General features: G+C 40.1%; 2 protein-coding genes across 2 annotated transcripts; both read right to left on the bottom strand.

Annotated features, from left to right (window-relative positions):
* Positions 1-7,906: 7,906 nt before the first annotated feature.
* On the bottom strand, positions 7,907-8,494 carry LOC140815985 (uncharacterized). Its single transcript, XM_073175051.1, has one exon. The coding sequence runs from the start codon at positions 8,492-8,494 to the stop codon at positions 7,907-7,909; it is 588 nt and encodes a 195-aa protein (XP_073031152.1).
* Positions 8,495-8,526: 32 nt separating this feature from the next.
* Positions 8,527-12,387, bottom strand: LOC140815984 (uncharacterized). The gene is made up of 5 exons (XM_073175049.1): positions 10,598-12,387; positions 10,095-10,477; positions 9,629-10,049; positions 9,103-9,580; positions 8,527-8,985 (listed from the first exon to the last, which is right to left on the bottom strand). Exons 1-5 carry the CDS (start codon positions 12,385-12,387, stop codon positions 8,527-8,529), a joined length of 3,531 nt encoding a protein of 1,176 aa, XP_073031150.1.
* Between the last annotated feature and the right edge of the window lie 600 nt (positions 12,388-12,987).

Below are 12,987 nucleotides of genomic sequence, written 5' to 3'. Positions count from 1 at the left end.
TGAACCAGTTTTGTATCAACATTTTGTTCAATGCACGAGGTCAAACTTTTACTCGTTGATAGTGAATTGGTGAAATGAAAAAAAAAAAAAAAAAAAAAAAAAAAATCAAAAAAAAAAAAAAAAAAAAGAAAAAGAGAAATCGAACAACGATCCCTAGAACTTGTCTGATTAGCCCTCGAAGCGAAAATACGAACGATGGTGACTTAGGGATGATTTAGGCGATCTTTGAACCGTTTGAGCCTTTCAAGCCTGACCGATACATCATTCATTGCCCCTAGTAACCCCTTTTGAGCCTGAAAAAATCGAATGGTATGACACACAGTTAGCCCCCATTCGTCGGTTATTCAATATCCCACATCAACTACCTGAATCATAGCCTATACACTTTTTCCTACCTACATGTGAGAAAAATAAAACTCCTGTGCACATTGAAATGTTTTACTCCAATGGATTGAAAAATTATGTGTGAAGGAATCGATGAATTTTTATTCATGAAAAAAAAAAAAAAAAAAAAAAAAAGAGGAGGAAAATGTATAGTGTTGAAAGCACCCGAAACAAAATTCTATGGGTGAAAGTTGATGGACAATGAGAAAGAAAAGGAGACGCTAGAGCTCTGGAATTGATGAAAAGACAATAACTGTTGACGAGTCGAAAGTTGAATGAATGTGATACAGGAATAATGTTTATTGTATCTCACTTTTGATTCCCTATCTTTTATTGTAGCCGTGAGCCTTGGCCTTACGTTATAAGCTTAAAAAGACCTATTAACCAAGTCACTGTCGTTCAACATTTAGTAGAGAGGGGTATGAAAGTCAAGCATATGGGGCGTTTCGATAACAAATAAAAAAAAAATAAGTGATCATGAAACCAAGTAGCTGAAGATGAGTACGAGTCTGACCTACACACTACACACATCTTGTTCTGTTGATCCTTACTGGGTAAATGTTTGAATCTTAAATTGCAACGAAAGCGAGTCTTGTGATATGCGAAGCATGATCTTCTGACCGGGGGTGAAAGAATTTGACAAATTGAGAAGTTTTGATTGTGTCTCTAGAGTTCTGAATCTGAAATATTTCTCATCTTTATTTTTCTCTGATTTGTTCGAGGACGAACAAAGGTTAAGTGTGGGGGAGTTGATAAGCACGAATTATATAGCGTTTTTGGGATTATATTTTGTCGCATTCGTGCTTATCTGGCAATTTTATTCCGAGTTTCGCGCTTAATTCGATTAATTTTGGCTATTTGTAGGTTTGACCAAGAGAGGGCGAAAGCCAACGAAATGAGAGAAAAGTCAAACTCCGCAATGCCACATCAGAAATACCCGGAAAAATAGGAAGAAGATATGAAGTCCAGACACAGACCCTTACACGGACCCCGTGTAAGGGTCAGTGTGCAGCAATCTCCAAAGAAGAGAAAAGCAGAGTGTAGACGGACCTGTAAACGGACCCCTGCACGGGGTCCGTGCCTCATACGCCAAAGGAAGACAAATAACAGAGTCTACACGGACCCCTTGCCAGACCTATATCCGGGGTCCGTGCTTGTCATCATCCAGAGAAGAAAAATCCAGAGTCTACACGGACCCCTGGACGGACCCAGGCACGGGGTCCGTGTCCACCATTCCGGAAGAATTTTGAGGCAGAGTCTACACGGACCCTTGCCCGGATGCAAGCACGGGGTCCGTGTCCATGATATCGGATGATGAATTTGGCGAAGATTTGCTCGAGATTTGGAAGAAGAATAAAAAGGAAAAAGACAAAACAAAATGGGGGTTGAATATTCGAAGAGGCGGCCGACTTTTGGAGAAGAAGGGAAGATTTGCGACCCGGAAAAGACGGCGACAACGTGGGCGAAAGACAACGCAATTTACACGCAAGATCCGCGCGCCATCATTGAGAATCTCTCTTCTTTTTAATTTCTTATTTTCAGACATGAATTCAACATTTAAATTTGATTTTAGTCTTGAATTTATGGAGTAGTTTTCTTTTGTGATCGGGACCACGATACGGGACAAACGTTTGATTTCTATTTATTCATTGAAGTATTTGATTTATAAACTTGTTCCCTGTTATTGATTAATATTCGTATAAATTTCGTGCTTTTAATCTGGCCAATTATTTGCATGTTTGTCGTTCAATCTTGACTCGAAAGAGAACAGATTGAGTTTAGCTTCGAAAATATTGATCAACACACGGTTAAACCGACTAGAAATAGTATTCGGTTTCAGTGTGCGATTTTAGGCGACAGCTGTAATTCATTCATTGTTAAATGCGTTTTTGTTTAATTAAATTCAATTAGAAATAATTGAACTGTTAAATAAAAATAGGATTATAAATTCTAGAAATAGATTTATGATTAAATCAGGGAATTGCATCGTGATGTTGAATAATTTGTGGTTAAATAATTCCAGTGCATGATTTTAATCAAAGTTTGTTACCGTCGTGTGTTCCCGGTCATCCTATTTAAATTTGAAAATCCCAAGTTCTAAGCCTCTCTGATATTCGATTTAGCCATTAAATTTGCATAACTTAGTTTAAAATTTACGTAGTTGAATTAAAAATCAAATCACTCTTTATTGTTTGCCTAGATTAAATAAAATAATCGAATCTTAGTAATTAAATAATAGTCTCTGTGGGATCGATACTTGGACGTCTGTCCAATTACTATAACTTGACCTAGTCCGCTTGCTAGAATTAATCCCAACCGAAATCGTCGGTCAAACCTCGGCCAAGTAAAATTAGGCCCTCCAAGTTTCTGAATTTTGCAATTTGGCCCCTAAGTTTTCGAAAAGTGCCATACATGCCCTTAAATTCTTAACAATTGCAAAATAAATTCTTACTTTCCTCGAGGATTATCTAATTAGTCCTAAATTTCAAAAATTCTACAATTAACTCATAAGTTCTTAGCATTCTTAATTCCCTTCTATAGGTTTCTCATTACATAAATTTCAATAGTTTTAAGCTTATTAAACGAAAAATAAATTCTCATAACCAATCTTACCTTTACATCAAAACCTAAAATCCCAATTTGTATATTTTTATACTTCTAAAGATCATCACAGTCTTCGAATCATTATTCCTTATATGAAATTCTCAAAAATTAACTCAATTAGTAACCACGAATCATAAATATTTTCTTAGAAAATCTATATGTCCCAAAAGCATTCATAATCTTCACGATTAACTTATGATTCAAAAAGTAGAAAATCAACACTAAAACCAAAAAAATCAATATAGTCTAATCATTTCAACATTTCCTAAGGTCCATTAACCAAATTATTAAACATGTTCAATTCCATCACAATACCAACATGCATGAAAATCATATAATTTCTTATTTTATATCGTAATATGCATAAAAATTCTAAAGCATATAATCTTTTACTTTAAAAAAAATCATGCAACGATGCAGGTTTAATCATAAAAATCATTTATCATGCAAACTTTAAACATCAATGTCATTTAACATCAAAATTTTTTTAAACACGTAGCTTAATCGTATAAACCATGCAAACATGCAGGTGATAACATTAAAAACATTTAAACTTACAGACTTGAGGCTTGATGACTGAGCTTTTCGGAACTGGCTGTGGCACAACCCTTTGCAGGACCATTACTCTGATACCAACTGAAACGTCCACTACTCGTTTTTCTTTAAAATGCAGAAAATCTAGCGCTGATCATCGGGTTGTGTGCATCTTCAGTCCAGCAAGATCAACCATCAAAACCTCCATCATTAACATCATACTCACCTGCCATCCATCACACCTAATGACTTTAATGATTCAGCAAACCATAATCTTGATATCAAGTATTATATATACATTCGCATGTAACAATGAAAATACTTTTACTTAAAATAACTTTTCATAAACATGCATAAACATGAACATTTTTCCTTCCATCATTTCATATCATATATCATTTCATCACGACCATTTTCCTTTTCATCATAAGCATATATGTTTTTCTTTTATTCAATTCAGATCGTTAATTGTGACTTTCATTTCATCATAAGGTCGATGGATCAATGTACATGTAACCACAGTACTGGGCGGCAGGGACATTAGCGACACTCTCCTCCGTCAACTGAGCATTGGTCTATCATATCATCATATGAAAATACGATAATCGGGCTCCCTCTGGGGCCTTCTCCCATCGACATGCTCCCTCTAGGGCTTTCTCCCATAAAGATCTTCCTCTGAGGCCTTCTTCCTTATATGGGCTCCCTCTAGGGTCTTTTCCCTCACGATATCCCCAATCATATCATCGTAATAGTCACAATTACTTCACCTTTTCCCATATAAATATCATTTTTTCTTTTAAACCAAGCATGCAATATGTCTTTTAGCTTTAATGTTTTATCATAAAATTCAATAAAAATTTAAAATAAACATTTTAACATATATTAGAGTATTCGAGGCACTGCCAGGACGTCTAACATTTTTCATGTGTAAAATGACCGTTTTACCCCTAGAAACATAATTTTTCGTATTTAACCTTAGGTATCTAAACGACGACCCAAATCATTCCAAACTTAACATATCGCCTCAAAATACACCCATAAATATTTCTTATGCTCAAACTTATGCCCTCGACTAATTTCTCAAAACATTTTTAAAACTTAGACGTACATCTCAGTTTTGACTCGTATGGATTCGAAACTTAAGCAAACTTTACCCAACACGAAGTCAAGCTTCCTAACCCAGAACTAAACCTTTTTCGACCCAAATTAAGCCAATTACAACCCATGAACAGCCTAGGATACCTACTGAAATTTTGTTCTTATTCCTTTGAAAACTCTAGCCACCCTAGCCTTGTAATTTTCGATCCTAGCCCTCAAGCTACTCGACCAGCCCCTATGAGCCCTTCATAGGACCATGACTGAACCCCTAACACGCTGCTGGACAGGACCTAACCGCCACAAAAATCACATCCCTTCAAAACCGCTACTCATGTACGTCTCCTAGTCCCATGCGATCGCCTAACCCTTCGAGCCACCCCTTGTGCAATCACCCTAGGACTCTCATACGACTCTCTTAGGACTCCTAGCCATGCCCTAAAAGCAGCCACAGCCATGAATCGAAAAGGACACCCTATCCGAAGAACCCTTGCCCACAAAGACTCTTATTTTATTTTTTTCGTGCAAGCCTTCTCCCCCACTGGTGCAGTCTTCTTCCAGCCTCCTATGGCCCCTAAAATCGTTGGAAAAACATTCCTCCAAGTTACTCTACCATGGTAGCCCCTTTGTGCATCATTAGGAAGAGTTTTATATCATCAAAACATGAGTTATATGCATGTATGCACATAAAAACGAAAATAAAACTTGTGCAACATGTTTTTCATGCAAAGTTAATCAAATATACATATTATGGTGTGAAATATGTTTGAAAAAAAGTTAAGACGTGCCTTTGCGTATTTTACGCTCGAAAACAATTTGGCGATGCGAGGATGTCGACGAAGAGAAGACCCTAAGCTGATTTTTCTTCCAATTTTCGTGAGTTCCTCCTTGAAAGCTTTCGTGTGGTGTGTGTATTTGATATAGGAGGAGTCCTAATATGTTTAGGGGGTTGGGGGACGTGAGTTTCTAATTTGTAGGTTAGGGTTTAGGGCTTAAAGTTTAATATAAAACAATATGTGTGGAAGATTGGGACTATTAATTATAGTATAAATAGGTCTAAGCTCATTAGTTAATATTTAAAATATTTTGTTTAGAAAAGGTTGTGAAAATCTTAGCCGACTTCTCAAAAAGTTCATATTTCCGTCGAAAGTCGAATACCGTTAAAAAATACGACACGACATGTAAAAACATATCAAAATACCGCATTTTCAAAAATCCCATTTTAACTACACCACAAATTAAACAATTAAAAATAATTATTTAATAAAATATTTTCTCTTATATGGTCTCCGGTCTCCGTTCATCGATTGCATCTCGAATAACCTTTTAAAACACAATTTTATACATTCTAAAATATAACTACATTTTAAACATGTAAACATGCTTACCATAATCAATTCATGCAACTAAAACGATTTAATTAGAATGCATAAGAAATTCGATAACTTGTATGCATATGGTTCACGTGGACGTTCACATTTTTTTTCGGAACGTTACAATCAGAGTCTTAATTGTTTGTCGATAAAAAAAAAGCAATCAGAAAAGAATAAAAAAACATAGTAGTTAAAAGACCAAAAATAAAAAATATGCAAGTTACAAATTAAAAATAAAATTCATTGTAATAGGACCATAAATGGAAAAAACAAGCCATATACATGACTAAAATGACAAATTCACCGTTAAATAAATAAAAATTGGAAAAAAGTGTAATAAATGAAAAAAATATGATTTTAACTAATTAACTAAACCCGATCATCAAACCATCGCTTGATGTAGTTTAAAATAAATATTTTACTTTAATTTATAACAAATTACATGTGCTACATAATATGATCATGCGTTTGTACTGTCACGCCCCGAAACTCGGGACTGACACCGGCGTCGTTAACAATCACACAATTGAAAACAACAAGCCTTTCGTAGCACAGTTTAAACCTAAAACCAGTTTATATATCATAGTCTCAATAAAATGACAATTGTCTTTACAATCACCGAAATAAATAAGACGACAGAGTTTTAAATGCGGAAACATAAACACTGAAATAAAATAACTTAAACTAATCCAAGTTCTTGAATGTTCACCATCCCCAAAACTGCTTGGATTCTTCTTCTTCAACATGTTCCTCATTTTTATCTGGGGAGGGTCGTAAGGAGGGTGAGTATTTGGGGAATACTCAGCAAGTGGGGGAAATATCGAGCACAATAAATAAAACATACATAAATTTCGAACCTAAAACATGAGTTCCATATGTACTTCGTAAACATGCATAATATTGACCCGGCACTGCGACTCATCTACTTTCTACGGTTTACTGACGTCAGTCCCTAATTTTTACTCCTCTAAGGGGGCGAGGCCGTATAGCGGTTATGTCCCTCACCGCGTAAGGATACGTCGTGGTTGGGATTCCCACTCGTATACAGTCGACTCCTCACAGTGCATTTAAAATCGTATGACAATACAAGAAAGGAGTAGAAGGAAGATTGTACTCGACTATTTGTTTTTCTTGTAAAAACCGAAAATATGCATATACAAATCCGAAACTTTAAAGTTTAAAAATAAGCCCACTTACTGTATTTTGGATTGCTAAAACGCGGATACTCGACTTCGGAAAGTGGATCGCCCCTTTCTCTATACTCGAGCGGTACTTCGACGTGATTTCTTGAACGACCTTGGAGCAGAATTTCGGCTTGGATGCTTGCTGGATTTTCGAGAACTTTAGCTAGGAGAATTTCGAAATATAGTGTAGGGAATTCTAGGCTTTGATGTGGTATTTATAGGGGAGAAGGGTGGAGCTCAATATGGTAGTCCAATCATGCCTAAAATTGGTTCAAATCTCTCAATTTTGACTCTCATATTCTTGCCAAAATTTCGAAATTTAGCTACCTAAGTTGGGAGATTTATCCCCTAATCCTAGGCTCTTGGATATTTCGAAAATCATGCTGCTAGGTGGGAAAGGTTTGAGCAATCTTTGATGATTTGCTTCCAAGTGGTTAGGTATCCATCCATTACAATAACAAGTCCAATATCCTAGTGCAAATTTTCGAAATCTTGAGTTATATCCTATCACATCATGCATTATTTAATTTCCTCGAGTCTATGCCTTGCACAATCTCCCATGATTATTTCTCCTAAATTTCAAAATTTACATGCACAAGTGTAGATATTATTGACTTGAATATTTCTAACAAATAATTCCCAAAGTGCATATCTTATTTTTATATACAAAAATCAAATCCTACAATTTCCTTACGAATATTAATTGCATGGCTAAAAAAAAAGTTTCGGATCTCACATCCCTCCCTCCTTATGGGAAGTTTCGTCCTCAAAACTTGAGTTGGCTTGGTCTCCAAATAGGTAGGGATAATTCTTTCGCATCTTCTCTTCAACTTCCCAAGTTGCTTTTCTCTCTGTGTGGTTAGACCACTGCACTTTGACGTAGGAAATAATTCGTCGTCTAAGCACTTGTTCCTTAGTGTCCACAATCCTGATAGGAACTTCTTCGTATTTCAGTCCTTCTCCCAAGTTTCCTTCGGTCAAGAGTGGTTCTACTTCCAAAACGTGACTTGGGTCTGGAACGTACCTTCTTAGTTGGGACACATGGAACACGTAGTGGATCCTTGACAGGTTTGGTGGCAGTGCCAGCCTGCATGCTAGCGCGCCCACTTTTTCCAAGATTTCGAAGGGTCCAACATATCGAGGGTTCAGTTTCCCGGCCTTGCCGAATCGGACAACTCCTCTCATAGGCGATACTTTCACATAAGCTTTCTCGCCCACGCTGAACTCTACAGGTATTCTTTTAAGATCTGCCCAGCTCTTCTGTCGGTCTTGAGCTGCCTTGAGCTTTTCTCGGACAATTTTAACCTTATCCACTGTCATCTGTACTAGCTCGGGTCCCACCACGGCTTTTCTCACACTTCATCCCAATAAAGTGGTGACCGACATTTTCTTCCATAAAGGGCTTCGTACGGAGCCATTCCAATGCTGTTGTGATAGCTGTTGTTGTAAGCAAACTCAATTAAGGACAAATGAGTGCTCCAATTGTTACTGAATTCAAGAGCGCATGCTCGCAGCATATCCTCTAAAGTTTGTATGGTCCTTTCTGTTTGCCCATCGGTTTGAGGATTATAGGCCGTACTGAGGGTCACTTTCATTCCCATGGCCTCTTGGAAGCTCTTCCAAAATCGTGAGACGAACCTCGGATCTCTATCGGATAGAATGCTCACTGGCACTCCATGCAGCCTCACAATGTTGTCCATGTATAGAGAAGCCAACTTATCGAGATTGTAATTCATGCGGACGGGAAGGAAGTGTGCAGTCTTTGTGAGTCTGTCCACGATCACCCATATACCGTCGTAGCTTTGCCGAGACTTTGGCAATCCTACCACAAAGTCCATCGAAATATGTTCCCATTTCCACTCGGGAATTTCCAGAGGTTGCAGTAATCCTCCAGGTCGCTGGTGCTCTGCTTTGACCTGCTGGCATACCTGACATCTGGAGACGAATTCAGCTACATCTCTTTTCATGCCGTTCCACCAGAAACTGTTCTTGAGGTCCCTGTACATTTTCGTACTGCCTGGATGGACTGAGAATTTTGACTTGTGCGCCTCTGCCATTATCTCTTGGCGAAGGTTGTCACTGTCGAGCACACACAGTCGTCCCTTCGTCCACAAGACTCCCTTGTCGTCAATCTGATGATCCTGAGACTTCCATTCTCTGACTTGCTCCTTAAGTTTAGTCAGTGCCGGGTCTCGATCTTGGTTTAACTTGACGGTCTCCTGCAGACATGGCTGGGCCGAGAGGGACGCTAGAATTATCTTGCCTGGGCCCTTTCGACTTAGCGCATCAGCCACTTTGTTTGCTTTACCCGGATAGTAGCTTATGGTCAAGTCATAGTCCTTCAGAAGTTCGATCCATCGCTGTTGCCTCATGTTAAGTTCCTTCTGGGTGAACAAGTACTTGAGGCTATGATGGTCTGTGAAGATTTCACATTTAGAACCATAGAGATAGTGCCTCCAAATCTTTAAGGCGAAGACAACCGCTGCTAGCTCCAGGTCATGGGTAGGATAATTCTGCTCGTGCGGTTTCAACTGTCTTGACGCATAGGCGATCACTCTTCCTTCTTGCATGAGTACGCACCCTAGGCCGTCCTTAGAGGCGTCACTGTAAATAGTGAAATCTTTATTCTCTGCTGGCAAGATCAGCACTGGTGTGGATGCGAGTTTCTCTTTCAGTGTCTGGAAACTTTTCTCGCAATCCTCACTCCAGGTGAATTTAGAATTTTTCTGTGTGAGCTTCGTTAGTGGCACAACTATCGAGGAGAACCCTTCGACGAATTTTCGGTAATACCCTGCCAATCCAAGGAAGCTTCTGATATCGGTGGCGTTCTTCGGTCTCAGCCACTCTGTAATCGCCTCTACTTTCCTTGGATCCACTGACACTCATGTTCTCGAGATCACGTGTCCTAGAAATGACACACTTCTCAGCCAGAATTCACACTTGCTAAACTTAGCATAGAGCTTATTCTCTCTTAAGATTTGCAGAGCAAGGTGAAGGTGCTCTTCGTGGCTCGCCTCGTCAGGAGAATAGACGAGAATATCATTGATGAATACCACTATGAACTGATCCAGGAATGGCTTGAACACTCTGTTCATAAGGTCCATGAATGCTGCTGGTGCGTTGGTTAGTCCAAAGGGCATCACTGTGAATTCATAGTGCCCGTATCTGGTTCGAAAGGCTGTCTTGGGAATGTCTTCAGCCCTGACCTTCAATTGGTGATATCTTGTCCTGAGATCCAGTTTAGAAAAGACGGCGGCTCCTTTAAGCTGATCGAACAGATCGTCTATCCGAGGTAGAGGGTACCTGTTCTTGATTGTGATCTTGTTCAATTCCCTTTAGTCGATGCATAATCTCATACTACCGTCTTTCTTCTTTACGAAGAGTACTGGAGCTCCCCACGGGGACACACTTGGTCGAATCTGCCTTTTATCTAGCAATTCTTGGAGTTGTTCCTTTAACTCCTTGAGTTCGGCTGGTGCCATTCTGTACGGTGCCTTAGAGATTGGTGTCGCACCGGGAACCAGGTTGATTTCAAACTCCACTTCGCGGTCTGGGACCGTCCCTGAGAGTTCTTCTGGGAAAACACCTGGGAAATCTCTCACCACCGGGATGTCCTCCAGTTTCAGCTCGACTTCTTCTTTTGCCTCACTGACCATTGCTAGGTAGATGTCTTCTCCGGATTTCATGGCTTTCCAAGCTTGAGATGCAGACAATAGTGATTTTCGTCCCTTGGATTTACCGTGAAACACGACTTCTTCCTGATTTGGGGTTCGGAGTTTGACTTCCTTTCCCTTACAATCTACTACTGCATTGTTTCTTGCTAACCAATCCATCCCTAAGATGATGTCGAAATCGACCATGATCAACTGTATCAATTCGGCGCTAAAAGTCTGATTATTGATACTGATTTCGCACTCTCTGTAAATCTTCTCAGTTTCAATAGCTCTACTCGTAGGTGTGGCTATTCGGAAAGGTTCAGTTAGCTTATCCGGCCTACGTCCTAACTTCTTAGCAAATCTCTTAGACATAAAGGAATGGGTAGCACCACAGTCAAATAATGCATAGGCAGGTATTGATTGAATTAGAACGGTACCTGACACTACTTCAGTTGTGTCGTCAGCCTCTTCCTGAGTCATGGCAAAGATCCTAGCGTTGGGTTTGTCCTCCTTTGGTTTACTAGGGCCTGCTCCAGTATTTGGCCCAGTTCCTCTGTTTGGCCCTGCTGGTCGGTTGGCAGCGGTAGGACATTCTGCAATTCGGTGCCCCGCTTTCCCACATCCAAAACATACACCGCTTGCCCTTCGGCATTCCCCAGAGTGCTTGAAGCCACATGTTGAGCATGGCTTGAGTCCTTGGTAGTTATTGGCGGGGAATTTCCCTGAGGGAGGTCCACCCGACTGATTTGGCCTCTTGAACATTGGTCTGCTCTGAGAAGGTTGGTTGACAGGGGGTCGCTTGTTCCTGTTCTCCCCTTCTCTCCGACGAATATCAGCTTCGGCTCGGATAGCCGCACCCATCAAATCTGAGAAGTTGGCAGGTTGGTAGACCGCTAGAGCTGATTGGATCCTGCTGTTCAACCCTTTCTTAAAGCGATGCAATTTCAGAACTTCATCCGCCATAATCGCTGGAGCATATGATCCAAGGGCATTGAACTGAGAGGTATATTCCACCACTGACATGTCTGGAGCCTGACTGAGATTTTCGAACTCACTTAGCTTCTGCAGTCTGACTTCTGTCGGGTAGTACTGCTTCAGAAATGTTTCCTGGAAGATTCGCCATGTGATTGGCCCAGCAGCGGTCATTGCTGGCGAGACTGCTTCCCACCATTTAGCTGCCTTGTCTTCCAAGAAGGGTACTATCACGTCCACTTTTAGTGCATCCGGGACTTCCAACAGTCTCAATTGAGTTTCCACGCTTTTTAGCCAACTCTGGCTAACTTCGGGGTCGACAGCGCCACTGAAAGTTGGGCACCTGTTCTTGCGCAGTGATTCGTAATGAAACTTGACCCCATGCTGTGGTGGAGGTGGGGGCTGCTGATTAGCATTGGGGTTCACTAACCCCTGAAGTGTCGTCGCCACGATCGTGGCTATAGCCATTAGGTCCGCCTGATTGAGGTTGAACTGAGGTGGAGGCCCGTTGCCTTCTTCATTCGTGTTATTGTTGTTGTTAGCATAGCGGGGGTTGCGGTTCTGTCTTGGTGGTCTACCGGCCATTTCCTACAAGTTAAACGCTTCTAAGAATTCGTTGAATATATCGACAAGATTTAATAGATAAGTTATGCTGGAACAACTGAGTAAATAAATAAACATAACTTGAATATAGATGCACGACTGAGATAAATAATAATCATACTTTATTAATTTTTGAATTTAAAGAAACAACTGAATGAACAAAGCGTACTGAATGGAAATAAGTCATGCTGACTGAAAATAAAATAGCAACAATGGAAGGATAAACTCCTAGTAATAAGGAAAGGTAACTAAGGAACTCTAATCGTCTATCTCTCCATCTCCTATGGCAGCTATAGGCTCATCTATCTCAACAGGTGCTTCTTCTTCTGGCTCCTCCTCCGGCTCTTCCTCTTGCAGTATCTCCACCATGTGGGTGAGTTGGGCATTCTCTATAGTAAGCTGAGCATTCTCTGCATTGAGCTGGGCCACCTGCGCCTTCCACTCCTGAACGTCTGCCTCTGCCTCGTCCAATAGATCTACGGTACACTGGTGGCGCAGTTCGTACCCCTTCTTGTTCTCCTTGATCTTGTTCTTCAGTGCTTCACCATGTTGAGTCAGCTGGTAGTTCACCTTGGCAATGCA

This window comes from Primulina eburnea, chromosome 16 (assembly GCF_022965805.1).
Source record: "Primulina eburnea isolate SZY01 chromosome 16, ASM2296580v1, whole genome shotgun sequence".
In the NCBI taxonomy this organism is placed as follows: Eukaryota; Viridiplantae; Streptophyta; class Magnoliopsida; order Lamiales; family Gesneriaceae; genus Primulina; species Primulina eburnea.
Note: the sequence above shows the minus strand (reverse complement) of the source record. Positions and strands in the feature narration are given on the sequence as shown.